At 41.8% G+C, this 16,282-nt stretch overlaps 1 protein-coding gene across 1 annotated transcript in view; it reads left to right on the top strand.

The window, feature by feature from the left end:
- Positions 1-16,282, top strand: part of slc38a3b (solute carrier family 38 member 3b) — a 57,946-nt gene that overhangs the window by 5,624 nt on the left and 36,040 nt on the right. Inside the window, exons 2-5 of the mRNA XM_089134475.1 lie at positions 1,830-1,981; positions 5,334-5,354; positions 5,449-5,530; positions 5,690-5,805. Of these exons, the coding sequence (XP_088990601.1) occupies positions 1,878-1,981; positions 5,334-5,354; positions 5,449-5,530; positions 5,690-5,805 (323 nt within the window). The 5' untranslated portion in view covers positions 1,830-1,877. The remainder of the gene's footprint in view (positions 1-1,829; positions 1,982-5,333; positions 5,355-5,448; positions 5,531-5,689; positions 5,806-16,282) is intronic.

Genomic DNA, 16,282 nt, shown 5'->3' with positions numbered 1-16,282 from the left:
GAAATCGTTTAAAGCCCTTTGAAGCTGCACTGAAACTCTTATTTGGACCTTGAATCATTTGGACCCCATTGACGTCCATTATATGGAGAAAAATCCTAGAATGTTTTCATCAAAAACCTTCATTTCTTTTCAACTGAAGAAAGAAAGACGTGGACATCTTGGATGACATGGGGGTGAGTAAATTATCAGCAAAAGTTTTTTTTTTTTTTTTAAGTGAACTACTCCTTTAAGGCTGACAAAAACATATATTATACGACATATCATCCTCATGTGATATTCAAGCTCCTGTTAGAATTTAGAGTCTCAAAGAAGAGCTTCTGTTCATAATGCCTTTTGTCACGTTATGATGTTGAGCCTGTTCATGTAAGTACAGTCAGTGCTAATTGAACAATACCTCAATGAGGATAAAATGTAAGGGATGATGTATATACATTCAGCTGGTCATTATTGCACAGTGAACCCTGCAGGGTGATGGGGTTTATTTGGAGGGGTTTGTTTTGCAAGAATTAATCGCGTTTTGACACAACATGTTGCTAGTAGCAGTTTTAAATGTTAATAGTGCTGGAATCTCATGTCTGCATCAGTCTAATTTGGAAATGGACTAGACTCGAGACCTTCCTCAATTATCAGACCGTAAAATGAACACATTCATACAGTTCTTCTTTCCCTCGCAGACAGTTGTTATTGCAAACAGTGTGTGTGTTAAATTTATCATGACAGCTGGGCGTCTCAGTGGCCCTACTATTCAGTGGATTGAAAACCTGGAACATAAAATAAACAGTGACGTGGCAAATGTTATCGAGCCTTCATTTTTCCAGGGAACGTCAAGACACTGTTCGCTGAAGAGCGAGAACATCTGCTGGTCTAAAATTACACCCTGGTACGCTGCGTCTCATTGTGTTTGTTGAAAACGGACGACTTAATAGCATGCATAAATGAAAATTAGGTCTCAGGGGAAACTGGTGAAAGGCCAGTCACTAAATCGCTGGATAATCCTGGTGGTTTCTTTAGGTGGCCGGCCGCACTGCTGTAACTGAGTGGTAGTGATGGAGTCCATCAGGCTGATTTGAGATGATTTCTAGGGTGATTTTGTGCATTACTGACAGGTGTTTCACAATGCAATAATGATGTGAAGAAGAATCAAAATAAGAAGAAATGAAATTTTCCATCTGACTTAATTAATATAATGAACAAACTTGTTTTTGGACATGTACGCCAATAACATGTTTTTTTTATGCATAAGTACTTTGAAATACAATGCTGCTATTGAATTATGTAGTATTATCATTTTATACATAAAAGTACCACATTATTACCATCTGGCCCCATTACGCTTTTATTATATAGTGTAGTATGAGTAGATTGGGACATATGCAGTATTGTTTTAGTATTATTTATATACTATAATAGTATTTTTTAATACTAATGCATTAATGTAATTATTAATGCTATAATTTTTTTCCATTAGCTTTTAGTTTTACATTTTCTGTTTTGATTTTAATTTAACTTTTTTTCTTCATTTTATTTGATTTTTCTAATTAGCTTTATTTCATATTTATTTCCGTTTTAGTTTAGTTCTTCAACTTAACCTTATTTATTTTATTTTATTTCCAATGCAACATTTCTATTTTTCATGTAACTTTCTGAAATAATATTTACATTTTATTTGATTTCAGTTAGTGAAAACAATTTTTAATAAGTTTTAGTTAATAGTAACAACCCTGGACTTCATGAGACAGATTTTTATGCATAAAGTTAATTTTATATATATATATATATATATATATATATATATATATTAAATTGTTGTCAATCTTTATCCTTTTCAGCAACTTTGACAACTCACTGTGAACTGTGGGATATCGACGGCTTCCTCCATGGAGCCTACCAGATCAGAGATGAGTATCCTACCCAATGGGAAAGGTCATGACCTCGGAGAGGAAATGTGCGTGCCAATGAAGAGTATGATGGAGGAAGAACAGTAAGCGCTTTTGCATCAGTTTCATCAAAGACTTTAGATATACAAAGGTGCATTACTTTGTGTGCATTACTTTGAATGGAAGAAAGTGCAATGCGCAATATGGTGGAATAAGTCCCGTCTCCTAAAAAAAGAGCCAATCCCTGATTGGTAAAGCCATTGCCTCACTGCAGCTGCCGCTAGAAGCTCCGGTTGCAATTGAAACAATCACTGTTTTGACGCATGTGCTGGTCCAACCTGAAAAATGCAGTTTTTGTCATGATTTGAGCGTTTAGAAGCAAAATTTATTTGACAGTTGTTAGGGATCAGGTGGTGGAGATGGGTAGGATTAGGGGTGGGGTTAGGGTTCAGGTGGTGGAGATGGGTTGATTAGGGGTGGGGTTAGGGTTCAGGTGGTGGAGATGGGTTGATTAGGGGTGGGGTTAGGGTTCATGGTTGGGCTGGGTATTGTTAGGTATTTCACAATTCGATTCGATTTCAATTCTTGAGGCTTCGATTCGATTCGATTTCGATTCGATTCAATATTGACTTATTAGCTTCGATATCGATTCAATAATAAGTAAATACACAAGTAATTAAGTGCCTGAGTATATTTTTAAGTAATGTGCGCAGTTTTACCAATGTTAAAGAACAAATTGACCCCAGCATGTTTGTTTCCAGTCATGGTTTATTCAGCAGAATACAAATGTACAATATTGTATGTGTTGAATTCAAACAGAACTGTGACGAGCACTGTACAGTGCTTTAACAACACCTCTAAAGTGCAAGTAACTAAGTAGTAGAAAGTATATTTCTTTCTTCCTATACATTCAAGTTAAAAAAGAAATGTAAACAGAAGCACAAAATGTGCATACTCAAAAAAGTGCAATATTATATTCTAATTATAATTTTGTAAACAATAACACTTAATAGCTGATCACACAGGCCAATTCTAAGGGGGAAAAAATACTAACCTTTTTCCCTCTCAGAAGTTTATATCTCATAGACTTTATATCATGCATTTCTGACTTTATATCACGCAATTCTGACTTTATATCATGCATTTCTGACTTTATATCATGCATTTCTGACTTTATAACACCCAATTGCGACTTTATATCACGCAATTGTGACTTTATATCTCGCAATTCTGACTTTATATCTTGCAATTCTGAGAAATAAAGTCAGAATTGCGAGAGGTAAACTCCCAATTGTGAGAAAAAAAAAAGTCAGAATTGTGAGATAAAAAGTCGCAATTACCTTTTTTATTTTCCATTCTGTGGCGGAAACAAGCTTCCATAGTTCCCGGCTTACAGTGGAATCCAAAATGAGCCCAAACGTCGGCTTTTAATGTTGGCGGTGCAGTCTTGAATCAGGCTTGAACGGAGTGAAGCTGCTGTCCGTCATCGCGCTGTTTTGCTAAGGGCTAAAGCGCGACTTGTACAACGCTGAACGCTCTCACTAGAGTGTAGCCCACAGCGCCGCCACTGACCTGGATGGCTGAATCGATTCATGGGATTTGATGAATCGATATTGAATTGAGAAGCAAAAAATTGCAATGCATTGATGAATCGATATTTTTACCCAGCCCTAGTTCATGGGGTGGAGATGGGTAGGATTAGGGGTGGGGTTAGGGTTCAGGTGGTGGAGATGGGTAGGATTAGGGGTGGGGTTAGGGTTCAGGTGGTGGAGATGGGTTGATTAGGGGTGGGGTTAGGGTTCAGGTGGTGGAGATGGGTTGATTAGGGGTGGGGTTAGGGTTCAGGTGATGGAGATGGTTTGATTAGGGGTGGGGTTAGGGTTCAGGTGATGGAGATGGTTTGATTAGGGGTGGGGTTAGGGTTCAGGTGATGGAGATGGTTTGATTAGGGGTGGGGTTAGGGTTCAGGTGATGGAGATGGTTTGATTAGGGGTGGGGTTAGGGTTCAGGTGGTGGAGATGGGTTGATTAGGGGTGGGGTTAGGGTTCAGGTGATGGAGATGGGTTGATTAGGGGTGGGGTTAGGGTTCAGGTGATGGAGATGGTTTGATTAGGGGTGGGGTTAGGGTTCAGGTGATGGAGATGGTTTGATTAGGGGTGGGGTTAGGGTTCAGGTGATGGAGATGGTTTGATTAGGGGTGGGGTTAGGGTTCAGGTGGTGGATATGGGTTGATTAGGGGTGGGGTTATTGATTAGGGGGTGGAAATGGGTAGGATTAGGGGTGGGGTTAGGGATCATGGGGTGGAGATGGGTAGGATTAGGGGTGGGGTTAGGGTTCAGGTGGTGGAGATGGGTAGGATTAGGGGTGGGGTTAGGGTTCAGGTGGTGGAGATGGGTTGATTAGGGGTGGGGTTAGGGTTCAGGTGATGGAGATGGTTTGATTAGGGGTGGGGTTAGGGTTCAGGTGATGGAGATGGTTTGATTAGGGGTGGGGTTAGGGTTCAGGTGATGGAGATGGTTTGATTAGGGGTGGGGTTAGGGTTCAGGTGATGGAGATGGTTTGATTAGGGGTGGGGTTATTGATTAGGGGGTGGAAATGGGTAGGATTAGGGGTGGGGTTAGGGATCATGGGTTGGAGATGGGTTGATTAGGGGTGTGGTTATTGATCAGGGGGCGGAGATGTGTAGGATTAGGGGTGGGGTTAGGGATCATGGGCTGGAGATGGGTAGGATTTGGAGAGGGGGGTTAGGGTTCAGGTGGTGGAGATGGGTTGACTAGAGGTGGGGTTATTGATCAGGGGGCGGAGATGGGTAGGTTTAGGTATATGTAAGGTTGGGAGGGGTTGTATCTGGATCCAACTCCTCTCCCTGGATTTTGTGTTCTGCAGTTAGGACCATCTCGATTTCATTGGTGATTCCAAATATGAAATTTAATCCTAAAATATGGTAAACAGCTTTGGGGAATTTGTTGCTTTCCCATTCAAAGAGATAGTAGCTGCACATTTGCATGACAGAAATAGCTGCCGGAGTTGCGTTTCAAAGTTGACCGCCGAAAGAAACGACTTGTCTTACAGGGACTTTGACTTTATGTACAAACGCTGAACATTTTGACTTTCACTGTCTTGCGGCAGTAAGATAAGTTAATTGCATGTGACAGGAAGTGCTTTCCCATTTACCACCTGCATGGAGAACCAGGCCACTTTAAATTGTGGTTCTGGTTTTGCTTTTTAGCATGTTTTCCCTAAAGAACAGACTTGCAACATATATCATGTTCATTGTGTGCTTCTGTACTGAGGTCAATGCAAACTTTATTTGTAGCTTACTTTTGTATATTTCTCAATGCACGTTTACCTTCTGGCATGGGTGTGTTGACTTGTGGGCTTGTCTAAGTGCATGTTTACCCTCTTTTCTGCTCTTGCTCGATGATGGACCCTCTCACACTCTCTATCAACCCTCAGAAACGGTATCCATCACGGCAGGTATGTCAATAACAGAAAACAGATGACGTTACTAGACGAAGATGAGGTTACTTGATCATTGTCATTTAAATGTCCACTGTCTTCCATCCAACAGATTCGATGACCCTGAGAGCACACTCGCTGAGAACATTGAGTTCCTGCCCAACGGCAATGGCAAGAAGCCACGTTTTACTGATGTAAGTATCTGCAACATTTGCTGTGAACTTCCAAGTAACCAATAGCATATCAGGAATAGCTCGTAGAAACTAAACGATGTGTTGATGTTAGTCTATGTAGCACTACTGCTGGTGTTTTTGTCTGTTTTAGTTGCTTATCAATCTTATTTCCTATCTCAGTTTGAGGGGAAGACCTCTTTTGGCATGTCAGTCTTCAATTTGGGCAATGCCATTATGGGCAGTGGGATTTTGGGATTGGCCTACGCTATGGCCAATACTGGCATACTGCTTTTCTTGTAAGTGAAATACCTTCATTACCCTCTTAATGACAAATTGGCTTCAAAAGTGATCCATTGTTCTATGTTTGTTCTCATGTAAAGCATCACTGAATCATCTCATAGTCACCCAAATGAACCTGTCACTTCCAGCCTTCAATGAATCAGCATGTTAACGTCATCTAAATGTCAAGCATGTGGCTGCCCCATTGGCTGTCTAATTGCCATGGTAATTAAAGTATAGGTTTTACATCTGTTATTTTTCCAGACATGCTCTTGAATAATTGAATGTTTCCTTTTGGAGGCTGTTAATGTTCATGAACATGGGTGTACCAGACGGGATTTTGATCTATGGAAAAGATCCACACACTGATTGCATTCTGCCCTTGTTTCAAGAGTTTTACTTACAATGTAAAATTATGAACAACTCAACTCAACTTATTATATTTATACTAAACATATTGGCTTCTATCATACCTCCTATAGCTATATGTATGCACAACTGAAGAATGCTTAAAGTTGACTAGCAGCAGTACTTACTATTTCCAAAGAGTAGAGGAGGAAAGCTAACACATGCCATTTAATGTTTATTTCCCACCTTCTGAAAATTTTCCACTCGTTAGCTCCACCCCTCTCGCCTATCCACGGCCCCAGAAAGGCCATGACCTGGGCTGGCCACGCCTCCTCCGTTCGCCAGACACATCCTTCTTTTCAGGATCACCCTCCCCCATCCAAATATAGTTGTTATATTTGGTTTCCTCTCGCAGCCTGTCTTGGTCTGACTGGGGGAGGAGAGCGGGGAGACGTCTGAGGCGTCTGAGGCTCCTGTCAGGTTACAGGGAATTAAATACTACTGATCAAATGACCTAACAGGCCAAGACTGCTTCCTCCAAAGATAGTCTTATTTCCAGACACATAACAATAAATTAACCTAATGAATGGCAAACAAATGGATCACAACAGAAATGGTCGATGCAAAAACTCTTGTAGATGTGTCGATTGCAGAGCACAGGTACTGAGATCACCTGTTAGGCAGCTGTTGTTGAGAACATCCATCTCGTTTGAATACAGAGATCATCCCTTGGCCATTGCTAATTGCTTGCCATTTATCAGGTACTTGTCATCCAAATGGACTAAATTCAAGGACAGTCTGCCTCCTGCGGTGAAGCATTGTGAACGTATCCTGAAAGTACAATAATCGCTTTGCAAGAGAATTCCACTATTGTGTAGTGTAGCCTTTAAACCGTATTCACTTTAAAGCCCTTAATCCTGTAATTGTGGACAAATGTGGGCACAGAGGACTCAGGTGTGATCCTAATTTTTATTAAGTTGGCTTGTGAGAGCCAACTTACTGAAATTCTATTTAAACTTATTATTATTATTAAGTTGGCTTGGGAAAGCCAACTTACTGAAATGCTATTTAAACTTATTATTATTATTCTTTTTCTGAGACTAAAATTTCCAACTCTAACTCCTCCTAGAGCTTTAACTCCACATACTCCAAACTCGGCACGGACACTCAAACTGTTCTGACTCGCGTTGCTATATCTTTTCTAACTGATCGGACTTACGGTTCTCCTAAAAATGACGATCAAAGTCGGAAAAAACTCCCATTGACTCCCATTGAGAAATTCAAACTGCCCAACTGTCAAAATTTCAAATCTAAATACCTTGAAGCCCCAGACTCAATCAAACTGCCATTCTATACACTATATGAGCCATTGAAACTCATTCAAACTAATGAACTCATCAATCTATGACACTTATCTATCTAATCTTAAACTCTTAAACTCACAATAAATTAATAAACTCTAAACTTAAACTCTCTAAGACTCATTTAATCTTATAAACTCTAAACTCATAAACTCTAAATTCATAAACTCATACTCTTTTAAACTCTCATAAAACTATTAAACTCATAAATTAATAAACTCTGGACACTTAGTCATTTAAACTTATAAACTCTAAACTCATAAACTCTAAATTCACACCATAGCAACCAGTTACAGCACCCTAGCAACCGTAGGCCATAGGCACGAGGCCGCAGGCCTCGTGCAATACTAAATATTGCTGATTTCTTAGAAACTTGTAATGTACCACATTTGAAGAGGCTGACAGGCTCTGTAAGAAAATACCTCACAGTGGGGAGTTGCACCCCTGGGGGGCAGGAGCTGCCCAAAATTGCCCCATTGACTTACATGAAATGGGCCGTCCTACACATTGCATTAGGGTTTTATATTGAACATAGCTCTGGATCACAGTGTCATAGAGACAAGGGGGCGGGCTCATTTTACTCAGACGACCAATCAGTCTCTCAGGATCATTGTGAAGCTATCAAGCCACGCCCTAGCAACCATTTAGAGCACCTTAGCAACAAGTCCCATAGACTTCCATTGAAAGAGATTGAAGGGATATCTCCGGATAGAAGTGTCATAGAAACATGAGGGTGGTCTCATTTGACTATGGGTAGCAAACAGCCAACCATGAATCACCTCAACAATTTCTGGCCACGTCCTAGCAACAATTAACGAGCACCTTAGCAACCAAATTTTAAAGAGGGATATCTTCCATTCTGAATGTCACAGAGTCATGAGAGTTGATTTATATCATTCATAGTGACAAGCAGCATTTGGAGATTCATCACTGGCAGCTGACAAGCCACTCCCTAGCAACTAAACAGAGTACCCTAGCAACCATTAAGCAAGATTTATATCTCTGCATCAGAACAACATATAGAGATGGGGATCGGTTTAAATCATTCATACTGACAAGCAGCCTTTGGAGTTTCATGATTGGCAGCTGTCAAGCCAATCCCTAGCAACCAAACAGAGTACCCTAGCAACCATATTTTAACAGCTATATCTCAGCATCAGAACATTGTATCGCGATGGGGGTTGGGTCTTTTGACTCATGCTAGCACACAGGACTTTCAATATGCTAAACATGCTAGCTGTGAATAGCTAAATGCTAATATGGATGCTTTATAGTAACCATATGTGAACACTACCAACCAACTAGCAACACCATAGCAACCACCCAGAACACCCTAGCAACCACCTAACAACACCATAGCAACCACCCAGAATACCCTAGCAACTGCCTAGCAACACCATAGCAACCACCCAGAACACCCTAGCAACCACCTAGCAACACCATAGCAACCACCCAGAATACCCTAGCAACCGCCTAGCAACACCATAGCAACCATCCAGAACACCCTAGCAACTGCCTAGCAACACCTTAGCAACCACCAAGAACACCTTAGCAACTGCCTAGCAACACCCTAGCAACCACCAAGAACACCCTAGCAACTGCCTAACAACACCATAGCAACCACCCAGAACACCCTAGCAAACGCCTAGCAACACCATAGCAACCTCCCAGAACACCCTAGCAACCGCCTAGCAACACCATAGCAACCACCCAGAACACCCTAGCAACTGCCTAGCAACACCCTAGCAACCACCCAGAACACCCTAACAACCACCTAGCAACACCATAGCAACCACCCAGAATACCCTAGCATCTATCTATCTATCTATCTATCTATCTATCTATCTATCTATCTATCTATCTATCTATCTATCTATCTATCTATCTATCTATCTATCTATCTATCTATGTATCTATCTCTCTAACTCTATCTGTCTCTTTCTAACTCTATCTATCTATCTATCTCTCTAACTCTATCTATCTATCTATCTATCTATCTATCTATCTATCTATCTATCTATCTATCTATCTATCTATCTATCTATCTATCTATCTATCTTTAAACTAAGTTAAACTTAATTTAAACTTTAGACTAATTTAAACTTCAAACTACTTTAAACTTCTTCAAACTACTTTAAACTTCTTCAAACTTTCTGTTCCAAACTTTCACAAGCCAACTTAAAGTTTGTCTCGACGAACTTTTTAATCTAGTTAGTGGTGCTTGCTGAAAGCAAGGCAACACTATTACTATTGTGTTTTTTGAGTCGGCCCAAAAGTTTGGCACGCTACTCCTCCCGCAGTTTTTGTCACACACCCATGAATGAGGTCTCAAAACGTGCGGAATATTCGGGAATGGTGTGCTATGACTTTTCTAAGCGATCGGGGGTACGATGTTCGCCCGAAGGGCGAACAAATTTCCCAAAAATCCCATAGACTTAACATTGCGACAAACTTTGACGACTCATAGCTCCGAGCGAGAATTTCACAGAAGCCTGCGATTCACCACATTTGAAGAGGCTGACAGGCTCTGTAAGAACATACCTCACAATGGGGTAAAAGTTGCACCCCTGGGGAGCAGGGGAGCTGCCCAAATTTTCCCCCATTGACCCCAATGTTATTTATTATTCTTCTTCTTCTTCTTCTTATTATTATTCTGGCCACTTTTTGGTTCGCTACTCCTCCCGCAGATTTTGTCACAGACCCATGGGTGAGGTGTCAAATCGACCGGCTCATTTAGGAGAGGTGTGCTATGACTTTTCTAAGAGATCGGGGGTACGATGTTCGCCCCAGGGGCGAAAAACGGCCAAAAAAAAACCCATAGACTTAACATGGCGAAAAAATTTGGCGAGTCATAGCTCTGAGCGAGGATTTCGCAGAAACTTGCAATTTACCACATTTGAAGAGGCTGACAGGCTCTTTAAGAAAATACCTCACAATGGGGTAAAGGTTGCACCCCTGGGGGGCAGGAGCTCCCCAAATATTTTTCCCATTGAAATTTTCTAGTATAGCATTTTACTATTCCAGGAAAAAGTTTGGAGCACTCCTACGTCCACAGTTTTTGTCACAGACCCATGAATGAGGCATCAAATCGTGCGGCCTATTGAGGAGAAGTGTCAAATGAATTTTATAAGAGATCAGGGGTACGGTGCTCGCCCCAGGGGCGAACAAATTTCCAAAAAATCCCATAGACTTAACATTGAGACAAACTTTGACGACTCATAGCTCCGAACAACGATTTCGGAAAAATGTGTGATTTTCCACATTTGAAGAGGCTTGCAGGCTCTGTAAGAATATACCTCACAATGGGGTAAAAGTTGCACCCCTGGGGGGCAGGAGCTGCCCAAAGTTTTCCCCATTGACTTACTATGGTGAAGGACGTCCCATCAAATGCATGTGTTTTTCCTACTATGGTAAATTGCATAGGGATTTTGTATTGAACATAGCTCTGGATCACAGTGTCATAGAGACAAGGGGGTGGGCTCATTTTACTCAGACAACCAATCAGTCTCTCAGGATCATTGTGAAGCTATTAAGCCACGCCCTAGCAACCATATAGAGCACCTTAGCAACAAGTACCATAGACTTCCATTAAAAGAGATCAAAGGGATATCTCAGGATAGAAGTGTCATAGAAACATGAGGGTGGTCTCGTTTGACTCGGGCCAGCAAACAGCCAATCATGAATCACCTCAACACTTACTGACCACGCCCTAGCAACCATTGTCGAGCACCTTAGCAACCAAAATCTAAAGAGGGATATCTTCCATTCTGAATGTCATACAGGCTTGGGAGTTGTATTATATCAATTATACTGACAAGCAGCCTTTGGAGATTCATGATTGGCAGCTGCCAAGCCACTCCCTAGCAACCAAAAAGAGTACCCTAGCAACCATTTTGCAAGGCCTACATCTCTGCATCAGAACATCGTATAGAGATGGGGGTTGGTTTATACATTCACATTGACTTTGGAGCTTCATGATTGGAAGCTGCCAAGCCACTCCCTAGCAACCAAACAGAGTACCCTAGCAACCGTTTTGCAAGACCTATATCTCTGCATCAAAACATCGTATAGAGATGGGGGTTGGTTTATCCATTCACATTGACTTTGGAGCTTCATGATTGGCAGCTGCCAAGCCACTCCCTAGCAACCAAACAGAGTACCCTAGCAACCATTTTGTAACAGCTATATCTCAGCATCAGAACATTGTATCGCGATGGGGGTTGGGTCTTTTGACTCATGCTAGCACATAGAACTTTCAAAATGTTAAACATGCTAGCTGTGAATAGCTACATGCTAATATTGATTAGCTAAGTGTTAAATCATGCCATGAACAATATAAAAACTCTATAGTAACCATATGTGAACAATACCAACCACCTAGTAACACCATAGCAACCACCCAGAACACCCTAGCAACCACCTAGCAACACCATAGCAACCAACCAGAACACCCTAGCAACCGCCTAGCAACACCCTAGCAACCGCCTAGCAACCACCCAGAACACCTTAGCAACACCCTAGCAACCACCTAGCAGCACCTTAGCAACCACCTAGCAACACCCTAGAAACCACCCAGAACACCCTAGCAACCGCCTAGCAACACCCTAGCAACCACCTAGAACATCCTAGCAACCACCTAGCAACACCCTAGCAACAACCCAGGACACCCTAGCAACCACCCAGAACACCCTAGCAACCACCTAGAAACACCCTAGCAACCATCCAGAACACCTTAGAAACACCCTAGCAACCACCTAGCAACACCTTAGCAACCACCCAGAAAACCCTAGCAACCACCTAGCAACACCCTAGCAACCACCCAGAACACCCTAGCAACCACCTAGCAACACCAAAGCAACCACCCATAACACCCTAGCAACCACCCAGAACACCCTAGCAACCACCCATAACACTCTAGCAACCGAGCGAGCTTTTTGCCACTGCAAGCACCACTTCACATTTTCCTCTGGAAATGTACATTCTAGTGTTGTGAATACTATTCTCCAAGACAAAACTTTGGCACGCTACTCCTCCCGCATTTATTGTCGTAGATCCATGAATGTGGTGTCAAATCGACCCGGTCATTGAGGAGAGGTGTGCTATGACTTTTATAAGCGATCGATTGTACGATGTTCGTCTGGCGGGCGATAAATCGGCCGAAAAAAGTCCCATAGACTTAACATTGGCACCAAATTTGTGAGATCATATCTTTTGACCAGAAGGTCATAGAGACTTGGGGTTGGGCTCATTTGACTCGGCCTATCATGCAGCCAACAAGTAGTGACATAGTAACTTCATATTCACACCCTAGCAACCACTTAGGGCAGCCTAGCAACCATAAAACAACATATTCAAGCCATATCTCAGCTCCAGAAAATAGAAGAAACATGGATTTTGCCTTTTTTTGACTCAGACTGTCAACTAGTCTTTAAATATTAACTCATAAACTGTATAATCACACCATAGCAACCATATAGGGTACCCTAGTAACCCTACAAACACATGAATAAGCCACATCTCAGCACCAGAACATCGTACAGACATGGTTGTTGTCTCATATGCAATTCTGTACCACACTCTAGCAACCGAGCGAGCTTTTTGCCACTGCAAGCACCACTTCACATTTTCCTCTGGAAATGTACATTCTAGTGTTGTGAATACTATTCTCCAAGACAAAACTTTGGCACGCTACTCCTCCCGCATTTTTTGTCACAGACACATGAATGAGGTGTCAAATCGACCAGCTCGTTAAGGAGAGGTGTGCTATGACTTTTCTAAGAGATCGGGCGTACGATGCTTGTCTAGCGGGCGATAAATCGGCCGAAAAATCTCCCATAGACTTAACTATGGAACCAAATTTGTGAGATCATATCTTTTGAATAGAAGGTCATAGAGACTTGGGGTTGGGCTCATTTTACTCGGCCTATCATACAGCCAACAAGTAGTGATATAGTAACTTAATAATCACGCCCTAGCAACCACTTAGGGCAGCCTAGCAACCATAAAAACAACATATACAAGCCATATCTCAGCTCCAGAAAATAGAAGAAACATGGATTTTGCCTTTTTTTGACTCAGACTGTCAACTAGTCTTTAAATATTAACTCATAAACTGTATAATCACACCATAGCAACCATATAGGGTACCCCAGTAACCCTACAAACACATGAATAAGACATGTCTCAGCTGAATAAACAATTTATCATCACAAAAACATCGTACAGACGTGTTTGGTGTCTCGAATGCAAAAATGTGCCACACTCTAGCAACCGAGCGAGCTTTTTGCCACTGCAAGCACCACTTCACATTTTCCTCTGGAAATGTACATTCTAGTTAAGTTGGCTTGGGAAAGCCAACTTACTGAAATGCTATTTAAACTTATTATTATTATTCTTTTTCTGAGACTAAAATTTCCAACTCTAACTCCTCCTAGAGCTTTAACTCCACATACTCCAAACTCGGCACGGACACTCAAACTGTTCTGACTCGCGTTGCTATATCTTTTCTAACTGATCGGACTTACGGTTCTCCTAAAAATGACGATCAAAGTCGGAAAAAACTCCCATTGACTCCCATTGAGAAATTCAAACTGCCCAACTGTCAAAATTTCAAATCTAAATACCTTGAAGCCCCAGACTCAATCAAACTGCCATTCTATACACTATATGAGCCATTGAAACTCATTCAAACTAATGAACTCATCTATCTATGACACTTATCTATCTAATCTTAAACTCTTAAACTCAAAATAAATTAATAAACTCTAAACTTAAACTCTCTAAGACTCATTTAAACTTATAAACTCTAAACTCATAAACTCTCAATTCATAAACTCATACTCTTATAAACTCTCATAAAACTATTAAACTCATAAATGAATAAACTCTGGACACTTACTCAATTAAACTTATAAACTCTAAACTCATAAACTCTAAATTCACACCATAGCAACCAGTTACAGCACCCTAGCAACCGTAGGCCATAGGCACGAGGCCGCAGGCCTCGTGCCATACTAAATAGCGATGATTTCTCAGAAACTTGTAATGTACCACATTTGAAGAGGCTGACAGGCTCTGTAAGAAAATACCTCACAGTGGGGTAAAAGTTGCACCCCTGGGGGGCAGGAGCTGCCCAAATTTGCCCCATTGACTTACTATGGTGTAGGACCCTACACATTGCATTAGGGTTTTATATTGAACATAGCTCTGGATCACAGTCTCGTAGAGACAAGGGGGCGGACTCATTTTACTCACACGACCAATCAGTCTCTCAGGATCATTGTGAAGCTATCAAGCCACGCCCTAGCAACCATTTAGAGCACCTTAGTAACAAGTCCCATAGACTTCCATTGAAAGAGATTGAAGGGATATCTCCAGAAAGAAGTGTCATAGAAATATGTGGGTGGTCTCTTTTGACTCCGGGTAGCAAAGTGCCAACCATGAATCACCTCAACAATTTCTGGCCACGCCCTAGCAACAATTAACGAGCACCTTAGCAACCAAATTTTAAAGAGGGATATCTTCCATTCTGAATGTCACAGAGTCATGAGAGTTGATTTATAGTGACAAGCAGCCTTTGGAGATTCATCGCTGCCAGCTGCCAAGCCACTCCCTAGCAACTAAACAGAGTACCCTAGCAACCATTAAGCAAGATTTATATCTCTGCATCAGAACAATGTATAGAGATGGGGGTTGGTTTAAATCATTCATACTGACAAGCAGGCTTTGGAGTTTGATGATTGGCAGCTGTCAAGCCAATCCCTAGCAACCAAACAGAGGACCCTAGCAACCATTTTTTAACAGCTATATCTCAGAATCAGAACATTGTATCGCGATGGGGGTTGGGTCTTTTGACTCATGCTAGCACACAGGACTTTCAATATGCTAAACATGCTAGCTGTGAATAGCTAAATGCTAATATGGATACTTTATAGTAACCATATGTGAACACTACCAACCAAGTAGCAATACCATAGCAACCACCCAGGACACCCTAGCAACCACCTAGCAACACTATAGCAACCACCCAGAATACCCTAGCAACCACCTAGCAACACCATAGCAACCATCCAGAACACCTTAGAAACTACCTAGCAACACCCTAGCAACCACCAGATCACCCTAGCAACACCATAGCAACCACCCAGAACACCCTAGCAACCACCTAGCAACACCCTAGCAACCACCAAGAACACCTTAGCAACTGCCTAGCAACACCCTAGCAACCACCAAGAACACCCTAGCAACTGCCTAACAACACCATAGCAACCACCCAGAACACCCTAGCAACCGCCTAGCAACACCATAGCAACCACCCAGAACACCCTAGCAACCACCTAACAACACCCTAGCAACCACCCAGAACACCCTAGCAACCGCCTAGCAACACCATAGCAACCACCCAGCACACCCTAACAACCACCTAGCAACACCCTAGCAACCACCAAGAACACTCTAGCAACTGCCTAACAACACCATAGCAACCACCCAGAACACCCTAGCAACCGCCTAGCAACACCATAGCAACCTCCCAGAACACCCTAGCAACCACCTAGCAACACCATAGCAACCACCCAGAACACCCTAGCAACTGCCTAGCAACACCCTAGCAACCACCAAGATCTATCTATCTATCTATCTATCTATCTATCTATCTATCTATCTATCTATCTATCTATCTATCTATCTCTCTATCTATCTATCTCTCTATCTATCTATCTCTCTAACTCTATCTATCTATCTATCTATCTATCTATCTATCTATCTATCTATCTATCTATCTATC

This window comes from Pimephales promelas, chromosome 8 (assembly GCF_988280905.1).
Source record: "Pimephales promelas chromosome 8, fPimPro1.hap1.1, whole genome shotgun sequence".
Lineage (NCBI taxonomy): Eukaryota > Metazoa > Chordata > Actinopteri > Cypriniformes > Leuciscidae > Pimephales > Pimephales promelas.
The sequence above is the reverse complement of the archived record's forward strand: the minus strand, read 5'-3'. Positions and strand labels throughout refer to the sequence as shown.